Source organism: Serinus canaria, chromosome 7 (genome assembly GCF_022539315.1).
Source record: "Serinus canaria isolate serCan28SL12 chromosome 7, serCan2020, whole genome shotgun sequence".
In the NCBI taxonomy this organism is placed as follows: Eukaryota; Metazoa; Chordata; class Aves; order Passeriformes; family Fringillidae; genus Serinus; species Serinus canaria.
The window spans coordinates 26751257-26765406 of NC_066321.1; the positions used below are offsets into that span (position 1 = coordinate 26751257).

At 41.7% G+C, this 14150-nt stretch overlaps 1 protein-coding gene across 1 annotated transcript in view; it reads left to right on the forward strand.

Annotated features, from left to right (window-relative positions):
* Positions 1-14150, forward strand: part of SATB2 (SATB homeobox 2) — a 127714-nt gene that overhangs the window by 16616 nt on the left and 96948 nt on the right. Inside the window, exon 3 of the mRNA XM_030241871.2 lies at positions 3630-3806. Coding sequence (XP_030097731.1) covers positions 3630-3806 — 177 coding nt within the window. The remainder of the gene's footprint in view (positions 1-3629; positions 3807-14150) is intronic.

Below are 14150 nucleotides of genomic sequence, written 5' to 3' on the forward strand. Positions count from 1 at the left end.
ATTTCTTCTTAATTTCTCTGGCCTTTAAAAGAATCTTGGCAAAAAGTGCAACTGTGTTTACAGAGACTCTCTGTACATTGCAGCTTTTTCATGAAAGCAACAGCAGAGCTTAAATCTCATCTCTGATTTGCTTTAAATGTCTGTGTTCTGCAGAGGTACTGGTTGCTGCTAGCCATTCTCTTCTTCTGGGTAACGGTGGGAACAGTTTTTCACTGCTCTCTTTCGTTGGTTAGATGGAATTCTTGCTGTGTATGGATGTCCTTATAAAAGCCTTTCTGTAGATCTTGGTTTATGCTCCCCTGACATTTTATGCAGATGCCATCTCTATGGGGTCAGAGCTCTGTGTGAAGCACGAGAGAGCTGTTGGTGAGTCAGTTACGTTCATCAAAATCAAGGAGTAAAAGCCTGCAGTGTGATCTGCGATTGCTGTTAATGTTTTGTGTGCATCCTGCCGGTGTGTTTGTCCTTTAAGGAAACAAACTCTTTCCTTTTTAGCCCTCGGAAAACTTGTTTTCTCGCTGTGTGAAAAGCAGAGCCGTGGGTGATGTAGCATGGGCTGTGCAGCCTCGCTGCCTACAGCCTCTCTCTGCAGCTGGGAGAGCGGGCGCACGCCGGTTCGGTGCCGGGGGCCCCCAGCCCGCTCGCTGAGTGTGACAGGGATTCTGGCTGATCCCTCCTTAGGGAAAGAGCTGAGGAGTTCCAGGATTTATGAGTAAGGCTGGCTTGCACTGCAGTAGCACCGCATGTGAGACTATTATGGATGCTTGGTCTCCAGCTCTCTGAGTGCTGCTCCGAGTTCTTCAACTGGAATGACAGTGAGTAGTGACTAACTTGTATTGCTCTCTCTAAGGGCCCTGTAGCGAGCTGGAGGTGGAAAATCTGCATGTAGGAGCAAGCCATGGTATATATCTGCATGTAAAGAGCATGTTGGCATCTGCAGAAGTTTTTCCTTTTGATTCCAATGTACTGAAAGTATATTTATTTTCAGCTAACATTAAGAAACAGAGAAGTTTGAGGTAGTAAGTTCTTTGGAGATGCAACAGTTTAACTCTCTCATGCAAAATAGAGAGCAAAGCAGTTGAAACTTCCTCAGCGTGAGATTGGCTTGGAAATAAGTTTGATTACTGTTGTTTTTATTTTATTTTTAAAATCAGTATTAAGATTCCAGGTGCTGTAGTGAGAGGCCTGAGAACAGGTCAGTATCAGATCACATCAGACAGATGTGGTAACCTGCCCTTTGCTCTCTGTTTTTAAGGTACTAATAGCAGCTTATCATCAGTTACTCGGGGTCACTGAGTTCAGAGATGTTTTTCCAGAAGCTTTTTCTTTAGCAGGATTCCTGCAAGCATGGGCAGCAGGAAAGGGCAAGAAAGTCATCATGGGCAGAAGTTGTGTGGGGTTCTTTGTGCTATCCATAAAGTGATATAAGGTATGGCATCCGTTCTAGCCTTTGAGATTCTGTTTGTACTCAGATAATAAAGGAGTGGAGAGAATAGGTGCTACTCCTGTGTGAAAAGGAGAGACTGGTGTATGACAAGAAAAGCATCCAGCAGGAGCATAAAACATAGTGTGACATCCCTCTCATCAGTTTGCTTCACCACCTTTTCTGTCTTGCCAAAATGTAATTTACACAACTGATATTACAGTCTCAGCATTTGGCCAATTATCTTAATCTTTTGCTAAGACATTAATAGCCCCATCAAGAGTGCTGTGACAGCCTGTATGTTCGACAGGACTGGAAGTTTTGTCACTTGAAGAGACTTATTTTTGTTTTAACTAGTTAAGCGGTGTATGGACAAATAGAATTCAAATTTTAACCTTTGATGGGAAAAGAAATTTTGTCACTTATTTCAAAAGAACATGATCACCCATGTGCTGTCTCTTCAGGAAAGCACCTAGAGATTTTTTTTTTCACTGAGATTTTTTTTTTTTTTTTTTTGGCACTATGTGTTAGAATTTGGCTGCTTGAACTTGCAAAATGCATAGTTTAACCCAGAATCAAGCAGTGAAGAGGGAGCCGTATCAATGTGATGCTGTAACCTTCTTTCATGTTACTTTGAGATGTGTTTTAAAACAAAGAACTGAAACACTTCAAGTGGATATTGTGGAGTGTAGCTTCTGTAGCTAGGATGTCAAATTGAGAACCACTCTGTGCTAGATAAGTCACTAACTGAGAATTGCGTATCTAAAACATATTTTAAAGTAGATTTAGTTTCTCAATATTCAACACAAGGAGAGGAGTATTTAAGTTCCTTAGCAGATACTGATATGACTGTATTTATTCCAGGGCAGGGTGACTCCTCTTAACAGGAGTCTGGTTTGTAGATATTAGGTTTTGGAGCTACTGACAGTAGCTCAAAAAGATTTGATAGAGTTTGTGAAGGAGAACTGAAATGTGGCTTTTTCTTCTTTCTTCTCTCAAAGTAGTTTCTGGTCCAGGAAAAGAGTGATTTGTGTCCAAAATTCATAAATGCACTCAGATATATTTGTAGTTATTGTCTGCTGGAAAATGATTATATTTCATTCTGAAGAGGAGGATTTTGAGGTGAACTTGCTGGTGATGTTATGAGCCTTAGATGGCACATTTGGAAAACTGCTTTGGGCTGAGATTGTTCTCTGCACCAATATTTTCTAGTTTACCCTAGGGACTAACAAGTGATATGTAACCAGTTAAAAAATGTCAGTGACTGGAGGTAGGCTGGCCTGTGGCAGGTGATGGAAATGGCTGTGCAGTTCTGTAGGTTTTCAGTCTGTTCCCTCTTCCTTCTGGGAAAGCACTGTAGGGCTGTTTCCTGCAGATTGGCATGTTTTCTACTGCTTGTACTATTGAATCCCTTAAAGTTCATGCCTCACAATTTATCTAATGCCATAGATAACTTGATCCTGTAACCACAAAAGTAGATTTGCAATAAAACACAAGAAAATTGAATCCAGACCACCCCCTGAGTTTTTCACTTTCGTGGTTCCTCCTCATCCTTGATTCTTTTTCCAAAAGAGTTGTTCTCACACTCCTCATGGATGCAGTGGAAAGGCAGCCATGGGTCTCTCTGGGTCTGAGTGACCATCAGCTGCCAACACAAGATAATAATTATCAACAAAATAAATTCAAAAGTATTTTCCTTGTACAGTGAGAAGACTGACCATGGTCTGAAAATGCACAAGTATCCCAGGGTCCCCCAAGGGGACTTCTGCTGATTTCTCCATATGTTCACTGTGTAGAGAGAAGCAGAAATGGCATTTGTGGGTCAGGCTTTCATATGGCTGAATGTGGAGAAATGCCTTGAAAGAAATAGGGACATTCGTGGAACTGTAGAAGACTTCTGCAATGTTGAAAAAGTCTTATTAGGAAGTCTTGTTCATCTTTGTGCTGGCTATGATTCTGTTCCTGAACTGTATTCTCTAGAGCTTTTAGTGTGGTTTTTAAATGAGTCAAGTGATGAGACTTTAGTATTTTCCTTGGAAGGAAAACAAAAGTTATCCCACAAGGAAGAAAGGCAGATTTCCACTTACGCTGAGTCTTCTAGGAGGTGTGTTAATTTACAAGTCTGATTAGACATGTATGACACAGTTCATGTTCCTCTTATTGATGCTTTGTTGGTTTTTTTTTTTGGTGTTTTTTTTCCATGTAGGTTTGATGATTCCAGTCTTTTGTGTGGTGGAGCAGTCAGACGCCTCTCTTGAATACGATAATCGAGAAGAGCATGCTGAGTTCGTTCTGGTTCGCAAAGATGTGCTCTTTAGCCAGCTGGTGGAGACAGCGCTCCTGGCTCTGGGGTATTCCCACAGTTCTGCAGCTCAGGCACAAGGTATTCAATAGTTTTTTCCCACTTCTCTGCACTGCAGAAGACAGCACCCGGGGTTGTTTGATGTAAGGAAAAAGTAAGAAAATTGGTAGCAAATCTTGGAAGTTTTTATATCAGTTGAGTTAATTGCTTAATCCTAAACTAGGTGAATAACAAGCCCTACCTTTTTAAGCCTGTCTAGAAAGCATTAGCTAGATCTTGCTGAAGTGTGAAATCTGTTGATAATGATCAGTCAGGATATTCATGGCACACTTGTTCTGCACCACGAGGTAGGTTGCTGCTTCGAGGAAGTCAGCACAGAAGATACAACCTTTAGGTGTACAGCCAGATGGTATCCAGTATTCCTCTTTGTATCAGGGCAGTTTTGAACAGCATATTCTAGTCTTTCATTTTTAAATTATGCATTGTAGATAATGGTTTCATATATATGCCTGCTGTCTTTATGGCAAATAGTTGTAGGACTAAATGTGCAGGCTGATTTCTGTTTTCACTTACCTACTATATTGCTGCAAAACCCTTTGTAAATCATTATGGTCCCTTCCACTCAGAGATTATTCTCTGTTAGCAGCAAAATCTTAAAATAAACAAAGCTTTCCTCTCTCTGCCCAAAATATAAGCCTAAAAAAACCCTAACCTAAAATCGTAATGTTGAGGGAGATGGGCAGGAGGTGGTGGGTTGGGAAAAATCTTTCCAGAATTAACTTCAAATTTCAAGAGGATTTTTAATAATAAAACAAGTTGTTTCAGTGCTTATTCTTTTGGATGAGAAGCCTGTAAGTTTGTTTTCTCTCCATATTGCCAATAAAACCTGTGCACATTTAGAGTAGTTTAAAAGCAATTTGCCTGGGGATTTGAATTTTGTCTGTTGATTTGAGTTGCTTTGTGTAGTTAGGCATTTGAACGTGGGAACAGAAGGAGCAATGGTGGTGTTGAATCCAGGAATTCCAGGCAGTGGTTAATCTCATGGGCTCCTTGTGCAACCTTCTGTCCAAGCAGGGTGATAATGATTCATTTCCTCTGTCAGACTCTGCTTTGTGAGAGAGGATCAGATTCTTCATATAGGCAGAGTTTATGTACATGTGTTTATTTACACAATATAGTAGTAAAAGCCCCGCAAGAAAGGAGTTGTTTTGGTTTTTAATACGAAATGCTTTGTGTCATCTTAGGGACTCTTTTTTCCTGAGTGTAGAAGGTCAGCATATCCCACTGTTTCCATCCTGGTGAGCCAGCTTTCTGTTTGACAGCACTATCCATCTCAGTTAACACAGTTGCTCATCGTGTTGTGAGCTAACATGTGGAACATGCTGCATTAGGTGGCCAAGATTTCATTCTTGGCACTTCCAAAGGGGAACAGGCTTTGCAGAAAACCTGCTCCAAGGGGGCATGTCATCCAGTGCAGTGACCCACGCAGGCTGAGCATCTCACTTGGGGGAACCTCGCTTTTGTGGCACTGCTCTCTTGTGAGAATAGAGGGAAGGAGACAGATTGACTCATGAAGGAAATTAGTCACTGTGCAGGGAGGAAATGGCCACTGCGTTTTTGAGCTTTAACACTGAGCAGGTTCAGATACTCATCTGTCGTTTGATGTGCTGCTCCAGTAACTCCACTAGAAAATAGAAGCTGAATCTCTAATTATTGCAATTAGTCTAAAAGAAAAGACTAAAGTATTTTCATCTTTAAGGCACCTATTACATTCCTCTAACATCTCGTGGTATAATATTGAGAATAACAGAAAATACCTTAAACATCCATCAGCTAACAAATCTCTTGGTCAGCTTATTTACCTTCACACTGAAGGGCCAGTCCATCAATAAATTTTAGGTAGTTTCAACAAATACTGCAGGCCATGCTGATGTTGAGATATGAAGCTGAAGTATGCAGCATGTTCTGCAGTATCTTGCCTCTGTGCTAGCTGTCTGTAAGCTGAGGGATGGGGTACAGGCAGGGACAGCCAATAGATTTCTGAGATAGTTTTGTTTAATGTGAAAATTTATAGAATATAGGGCCCTAAGTCGTTAACTAGAGTTGACAGAAGCGTGCTACTGAATTACTGTTATAACAATTTATTTGGGAACACAGCTTTCTGATATTAAAAAGGTGGGAAAAATAAAGCCATTTACTTTATTCATTATGGCTGTAGGACAAGTCTGCTTCTGTTCTAGTGCTTGGAATTGATTTCCATTAGTAAAATGTACTAATAAACGGTCACTTAGTTCTTTTTTTATAATCGACTGAATTACAGGATCTGCATGAGAGGTTGAAGGTCATCAGGTGAATTTTTCAAAATGCTCTGAGCATCATGCTCTGCAAAACAGTGACATGAGTAGGTGTCCTCTTGTCCTCCAGGGACAAAGTAAACGAGTTTGTCAAAGCTTTGGTATTGTAAAAGCTGTCTAAACTGTAACTTAGCATGTAACAATTGTCACCTTTTGAGTTGAGAAGGTGTTTTATTTCAGCCGGTGATGCTGAGGGGAATGGCAATTTCACTTCATTCTGTGAGAAGCATCTTGCCATTGCCTGTTCTTTTTAGAACAGGTCTGCTGTGGCAGATTGAAGAGCTAGTTAGAGGAGAAAGAAGAGCTGTGGCAGAGGAGAGAATTGCTGTAGGATTTCACTCTGCCTTTGCTGCAGTTCCCCATGGCAGCCCTGCAGAGCTGCCGAGGCTCGAGTTGGTGTGTGCCTCGTGTGCAGGGCTCTGCCTCGAGCTTCCCAGCTGTACAGCAGCACAGCAGAGCCTGGCTGGCAGCAAGGAAACATGGCACTGGTAGGTGGTGTGTGCCTCCCTGAGGGGCCCTGCTGTTGGGTTGCAGCCTGGAGTTGCAGAGCTCCCCAAGGAATGATGCTGTGTCCGAATATTTGAGCTGTAACACACACACACAGCAGTCACCTGGCCTGAGCCTCATGTACTGGCTTGTGGTCACTTGGCTTGTTATGGATCATTTTTATTCCTGGCTGCTTAGTAAATTGATAAGTCTTAGCACAAACAGTGTTGGGGACAAAAATAGATCAGGAGGTATACATGAAGGTGGTCCCACACCTCCCTGGAAGGAGCTGTTTATTCCCACACAGTTTGGGCAGAACACATTTATTCCACAAACAGCTGGTTGTGATTTTTTGTTGATGGTGGTGGGAGCAGAGACTTTTCCAGCGAGTGCTGCCCTCGTGAAACTTCCCTTTTCTGACAGGAGCTGTGAAATGTCTTCTGGAACAGCATGGGAATTCGTTAACAGCTTGGCACTGGGGTGTGAAAGTTGGTGGTGTAAATGGCAACAAAGGTTTAATAAACATTTATGTATTTTTCTTTCATCACTCGAGTCTACACCTGACAGTAGGGAACCTGCTGCATGTGCCTTTTAGAGAGGAAAAGAGTCATGCCTTAAAAGGACACCTGTTCTATATGTAGTTTAATAAAGTTTACATGCCCTGATGAAAATTTTTTTCTTGGGGGTGGGTATTCTAACGGGGCTATACAAGAGAAGGGAACTGGTAGGAGGTACATAGAATTTACAGTGCTGAGTGCTGGGGCCAAGGCAGTATGAAAGTAGCTGCAATCTGGTGTACCTTGCGTGCTCTCCTTTGGCTTTGGGACCTGCTGTGAAAGCTGATCCCCTCCTCTGTGGGGTGGAAGAAGAACAGTGTTAGTTTGATGCTTTCAAAATATCTACTTTCTTAGAATTCAGGTGAAAAAGAAAACAGTGTGATTTCCTGTGGATACACGTTTTTTCTTTTGACCAATTCCTTGTTAGCTGTTGTGAGTGTGTACAGGGAACTGATGTGCATTGTCTGCAGAAGTTAGCAGAGCTGAATGAGCCATTGAAATGGAGTTTGCCTTCTCAGGTACTCTGTGTGTTGGCAGGGCAGTGGGGAGTGCCTGCCCTGACTGCTCTCAGGGGGCAGCTTTAGCCAGATACTGGCAGGATGGTTGCTTGGGTTAGCTGCTGTGTGTGGCCATGGCAAGGAAAGGGGTGTTCAGAAGAGTGAAATGGTGCTCAGATGTCAAGTTGATCAGGAGGAGGAGTGAGAAAATAGCAGAGGGAAGTTAGCACAGAGCAAGAGATCTTTCCCCTCCCTGTCACTGCAGAGATTGTCAAGCTCTGGTTCTTAAGCAATACTTTACCTTGAGCAGAGCCATTGCAAGAGGCAGTGCCTTGCATTTATACCTCAGAGACCTCTCTTCTTGTGCCCAGTTTCTTCTAGTGCTGTCTGTAGACTAGAGAGGGGGGAAGAGCTGTACTTGCATAGAGCTGTGTGTGGGTGGTTGGAGTGAAAGGCTGGAAGGAGAGGTTGGCAGCAGTCAGTAAGTAAGGTGTAGTACAAGAACAAGAAAGGAAAAAGGTTTTAAGTATCTTGTCTTGCAATGTGGAATTGCAGTAGCTGGACTCGGAGGTAAGTGATGCTTCCTGGGGATTGTGGCTTAGTGAGCAGAGATCAGACATCTCAGCCCTGTCAGCCTTGCATCACTGGAGTGGAGAAGAGGAGAATTCTGTTGGGCCAATCAGTGCTGGCCAGAGTAGCTGACATCTAGAGGTACCTGAGGACCTATTCCAGTCCTGCTCCAGCTGCCTGAGTGTGAAGCTCTGATGTTGCTTGCAGCCACAAGGTCAGCTTGGCTTTGGTGCATCTACAGAGAGCTGTGTTCTGGAGCACTGGTGGAGCTGTCTTTGCAGTCAGCTGCAGTAGGAGAGAAAGGTGGCTCTCCTGACTGTGTAGGAGGGAAACCAAGGCCCAGATAACATTAAGAACTCTCCTCTGGATTGATAGTGCACATGGCTGGGGCAGGAAATAACCCAGGCTGCAAGTGTGTTCATTACCTTCAAGGTTTTGAATGCCTGTGCTCAGCCCTGCTCGCTGCTGTTAATTGGAGGCCCCTTGCACTTGTGGCCTGCTTTTTAGTGTTACTTCAAAGCACAGACCAGATCTGTGTGACACAGTGCTGTTCAGCCAATCATTCCAAGCCCCAGGCTGCTGTGTGTAAGAATGTGGCAGCCAGAGTGCTGTGCTCCTTCACTCAGATTAGCCTTTGTGAGAGCAGCATGACCATCTTGTCTCTTATGGGATTATAACCATGTGTACAAATATTTGAAGGGTGTAAATACCGATGAGAGAATGGATTTGCCTAAGCTGGTACAAGAGGGTAGGGTTCTGAGGCAATTGGAAGGACCTGAGCAGATGATTAGTAGGGAAAGATCCTGTGAAATATTCCCATCTGTGCTGTCTCCAGAACCACAATAGTTTCCAACTGACTGTCAGGTAAAGGGGGAACATACCAGCTGGGGACTGTATTGAACACACACGCACAAGCTGGTTTTATATTTCTGTATCAAGAAAGGTACAGTGAAAGTGTGGTGAAACCCTGCTGAACTGTGCTTGATGAATACAGCTGAGTTTGCTGTAGCTGGGAAGACCAGATAGGCTATATTCTACACAAGTGCAAGGCAGCAGTACAGGAGAAAATGAGAGGAAACCTGAGTTCAGGTTTCTTATGTGAGTATGTACAATAGATGACAGGGCTGCTACAGTCTGAGATCTTCTGACCCCTCAGCCCAGTGTCACTCGTGTCTGAGTCATGGCTCCCTATTCATGTGAGCAAAGATTTTCTAGTGAGAAGAGTTCAATAAATACGAGAGACATTGGTGATATAATGCCTTAAATAACAAGACAATACAATGAGCAGCCAGCTAAATGTTTGGTCACTTCCTGACTGTCACTCCTTACTGCCACTTTTTACTTTTTCATTTTAATAGAGTCAGCCTGTTGGTCTCACCTAACAGGGTTGTCAGTCTGTGGAAAGCCTATTTCTCTGAGCTCAAACTCTTTTGACACGGACTATTCTCACCCTGCTAAACCAAGATTTATAGCAAAATACCCCAAAAGAAATGAAAGAACCCACCCGACCCTCTTCACACCTCTTTTAATCAGTTCGGTTTTATACCATCTCTAATTAACAGCTCCTTACCTTTAGTAATCCCCTTTGTCCCCCTTGCCTCCACTGGGGATATTTATAATGGATAAACTCTTCTTTCTTCTCTCCAGTTTTGCAGTGGCATTATAAAAGGCCCAAATCAAATAATGTAGCAGTAGTATGTGTGAAGGGTACAGCTCGTACTGACATTTTGCAGTAAACTGCTGTGCGAGTCCATGACAACTTGTCTGAGATTGCTGAGCAGACTGGATTTCTTGCAGTGATACTCAGCCATCCAGATCAAAGTTTTCTTTGTAAAAGCTGCTCCTTCTTGAACTGTTCATTGCTTGAGTTGTATTCTTTGTCATTCTCCCTGATGTTTGAAAAAAGAGGGCTAAGAACTTCTCAAATATTTATTTCTCTCCCTATATACATCATTTACCAGCAAATCACTGTTTTGTCTACCCTACAAAACTTCATGACAACTGTAAGTGAAATTCAATTAGCTGGAACTATGAGACAAAGTCACATTTTAATGAGAATATTGAAAACCTCTTCGTTCTTTGTGGGTTTTGATAGGCATTTCTGTGCATAATGGACACAGGGGTTGAAAGACACTGTTGTTAACGATTCAGCATCTCATGCCATTTCAATTAAAGCCCTAGAATTCTCTTTGAGAGTTCCTCAGAACTCTTAAGAAATCTGATGTAAAAAATAAAAGAAGCAACAAAGATTGAGGCTCCTTGTATTTGTAGGCTTTGCTAAAATTAGTGTTGCATTTTTTATGGAAAATGTGACATATAAAGAAATGTTAGAATGTCATATTTATAGATATATAAATGGAATAGATTTTAAGTTTTTCTTTGGTTTATATATATAAATACCTAGATGATATATTTATAATTTAGTATACACACATTTTATGCATATACATGCATTCAAATATATATATGAAAGTATAATATATATGTGGAAGCAAAAGCTCAGAATTAAATGAATTCATTAATCTCAGATTACTTGTCATCCTTATTCTCCATTTTGCTGTCATTTTAAATAACATCATTATCCAACAACATAATCTCCAGTGAATACTTGGGTTTTTGATAACCTCTACTTGAAAGTTCTTCTGACTAGTGGTCAGAAGTGTCTGTCTTTCCTTTTCTTCCCTGCCACCCTCCCCAAACTGGCATACAAAAGTTACCATGAGGTATTGACGTTCTGATCCCAATGTATTATGTACAGGATTCTTGTGATGGAACAAAGCCTTCTACAAACAATAATCTATTTTTCTAGATGGCAAACATCTGGGTAGTATAAGTAAATGGGTAATTTATTAGTGTTTGAACAGCTTAAAGGAGGGTAAGTCAAGGTAGTCCTGAACAGCTCAGCACTTCTGACGCTGCTTTCCATTTCATTTGCGGTCTGTGACTGAGCACAGCAGGCTCGTAAGCAGGAGAGGGGGCAGGGGGAAAGGAGGGAGCAGAGTGGACACAATGGGCTTTGGTTGTTCCAGTGAGACTCCCTTTCATCCTTCTCTCTGTGAGATTCCAATACCTGCAAAGGAACTTGGGTGTTGAGTGCTTTGGAGCTCATCATGTTTTGATGAATGCAGGTTCCAGTGAACCTGTTGCAGTGGAGTGTGTGTCATTTGTTTGTTCCATGGTGACAATGGATCAAACTTGGACTGTGTTCTTGTCTCCTTTGTTTCTGAGCAATATTGAGGCTATAACAGTGGATCAGTGCTTTAGTTCAGTGAGGGCCACGTTCTTTAAAGCTTTCCATTCACTTTATGTTGCAGGCTGTGTGCAAAAAGGTAACACTGCAGGACAGAGGTTTATTGAAGCTTTGTACTCTTCAGGGAAAATTTTGCTTGTACTCTGCCAGTGTTATAAACCAGTGAAGAAATGCTGGGGGAATGGAGCCATGGGCTTTTTTGTGTCACAGCAACCATTACAGTAGTTTGGGGTGAAATGAAAATCAAGTTCACTCTGAAAGGCCGGTGTGTACTTCATTAAAAATTTAGATGAGTATATAATAAATTTAGATTTTTCCTGTTTCCCTTCCCTGTCTCTCAGCTAAACCCATCATCTTCTAGTCTGAGAAGGACTGGTAGTTTTGAGTAAAACTGAGAAATGGTCTTTATTGCTTTTAATTAAAAATAAAATTTTGTTGTCTTTTTTTTTTCTTCTTCTTCATGAATCTGAAAATGAAGCAGTGCTCTATTTAAAAGTGGGAATAAGTGAGGTTAGGCTAGGTCTTCCCCTATCTAGAGAAGGAAAATGAGGTGCAGTTAACAGCCTGTTAGCTAACAAGCTAAATATTTAAGCATTCAGTAGGATGAGCAAAGCTTGGTGCTGGTTAACATGTTAGAGTAGCTCTTTTTTTTTCCTTCCTTCCTTGTTTTTTCTCTTTACTTTTTTAGGTTTTTAAGAATATTCTTATCTGTGGAATTTTTTTTCCATTCCCTCCTCGAGATAAGGGAAGCAGCATTTTAACCCAGTGGCATGAAGAGCCTTTTTTTTTTTTTTTTTTTTTATGTTCCAGGTGCAGATTGCCCTGCCCCATCTGCCTTCCCCACAGGTGCACAAAACCGAGCCCACCCCCAGCCACTTCTTTCTTTAACCAAACAGAGGTGTAGGGCACATCTCCCAGGTTGGTTTAGAAGTAAATCCCACCTTTCAGAGTCCTTGGTTTGCCTTGGGTGCAGGTTCCCTGTGCAGCATTATAGTGGCTGTGCTGCTGGAGAGAAAGCAGAGCTCTTTCTGCAGGCTGGTCTCTGGCTGACACATTTATCATCCAGGGCCCCATTCTGAATCTTGCTGCTCATGTTTGGGGAAATTGGTTTGAGCATGTGGAGAGCAAAGGTGCTTGGCTCCAGGGAGGCTTGTGGTGTAAAGCAATACTTCTCAGTCCCCTTCAACCATGTAGACAAACTAAGTATGAAAACCATTTTGTTTTTAAACTGAAAACCTAACAAAAAGTAGGTGTAGAAAGTCTGAGGAGGCTAAACAGATGGTTTAAAATGGCAAAAGAGAGGCCAACACACTGACCCCCTGTTCAGTGTTTTCTGTCTCTTCAGGAGATATCCTCCTGGCAGTGACAGCAAAGGGTCACTTCAGACAGCTTCTCACTGTTGCACGTGAGCATTGTGGAAAGGACCTGGCTTTAATCCTCCTGGTCCTTGCTGGAATATAAATGAAGCTGTCAGTCAGCAGCTGTATTTGACATTTGGGTCCTTTCATACTGGTTGAATTTTACAAGGGCAGTCTGCCCTCCTGCATTGTTTGTCATCGGGGGCCTGCAGCAGATTAAATGGCTACATTTAATGGAATGGAATGGGAAAGGATGAGCAGAAGACAATGCTATTAGTGACCTCCTTTTACCTACTATCCTGTTCACTGGAAGCCTACTCAGAGAGTACTGGTGAAGGTTCAAATTCAAGCTATGTCTGAGAGAAGTGGGTGTGTGTACCCTCCTCCCATCAACTGAGCCACCTGATTGTTCAGGCTGCATCTCTTCCTTTACTGGTGGAGGGCTTATGGAGGATTGCTCATACTCTGTCTTTTGGCCAGTAAATACCTTTGATTTATCCAGACAATTTAAAATAATATATGTTTACACAGGTGTGATTAAAAAGAAACATTTCATGAGGTTGGATGAGATGAGTTTGGGGCATTTTTCACTGTTTATTTATGGGCAATTTTACTTTCGACCTTATTCCAAATGAAAAATAATTCTTCTAGAATGAAGTAACTGTCAATAAAGCTAGAATAGCCCTGGGATCTGGGGTCTGTATTTTATTCTGTTTTTACTTCCCATACTGTTTTGGATGTATAGCACCTTTGTCTGTACCTGGCTGCTTCCAAGTTACCAGCGAAGAGTTAAATTTAAACAAGCTGAGAGGAGGATGCATGTGCCAGTCAGGATTCACAGCTAAATTGCTTTCATACTTTGTTTTTATAATATATTTACTGCTTAGCCACATTTTGGCCTTTTTCCTTTTTCTAACAAAAAATCATTATGTGGTGTAGCTTGTAGATAATTCCTACTTTTACAGAGACAACATCATGCTAAAAATGTCCCTTGGCATAGGGATCGTTAACTGATGGCAATTTGTCTGCCTTTCTGAGTATGTTTTTCTTCAGTACCAGCTATAGAATCTATGAAATAATCTGTGGGGGGAAAAACGTGTTTATCTTGTGTTAAAACTGAGGATGGACCAAATGCTTGAAGAAAAAATTCTATCAAATAATGAGCTATAGATAATACTGTATTTTTTCAAGATCCTGGAAGGAGATGCTTAGGCAGTGTTATGTGGCAGTCAGCATGAGAAAATTGGCATTTTGTGAAATGCTACCGTAGAATGTGCTTCAAACGTCACTATTTATGGATTATATGCATGGATTTATATTTCCATGTATATAGATAAGATCAGTTACATACTT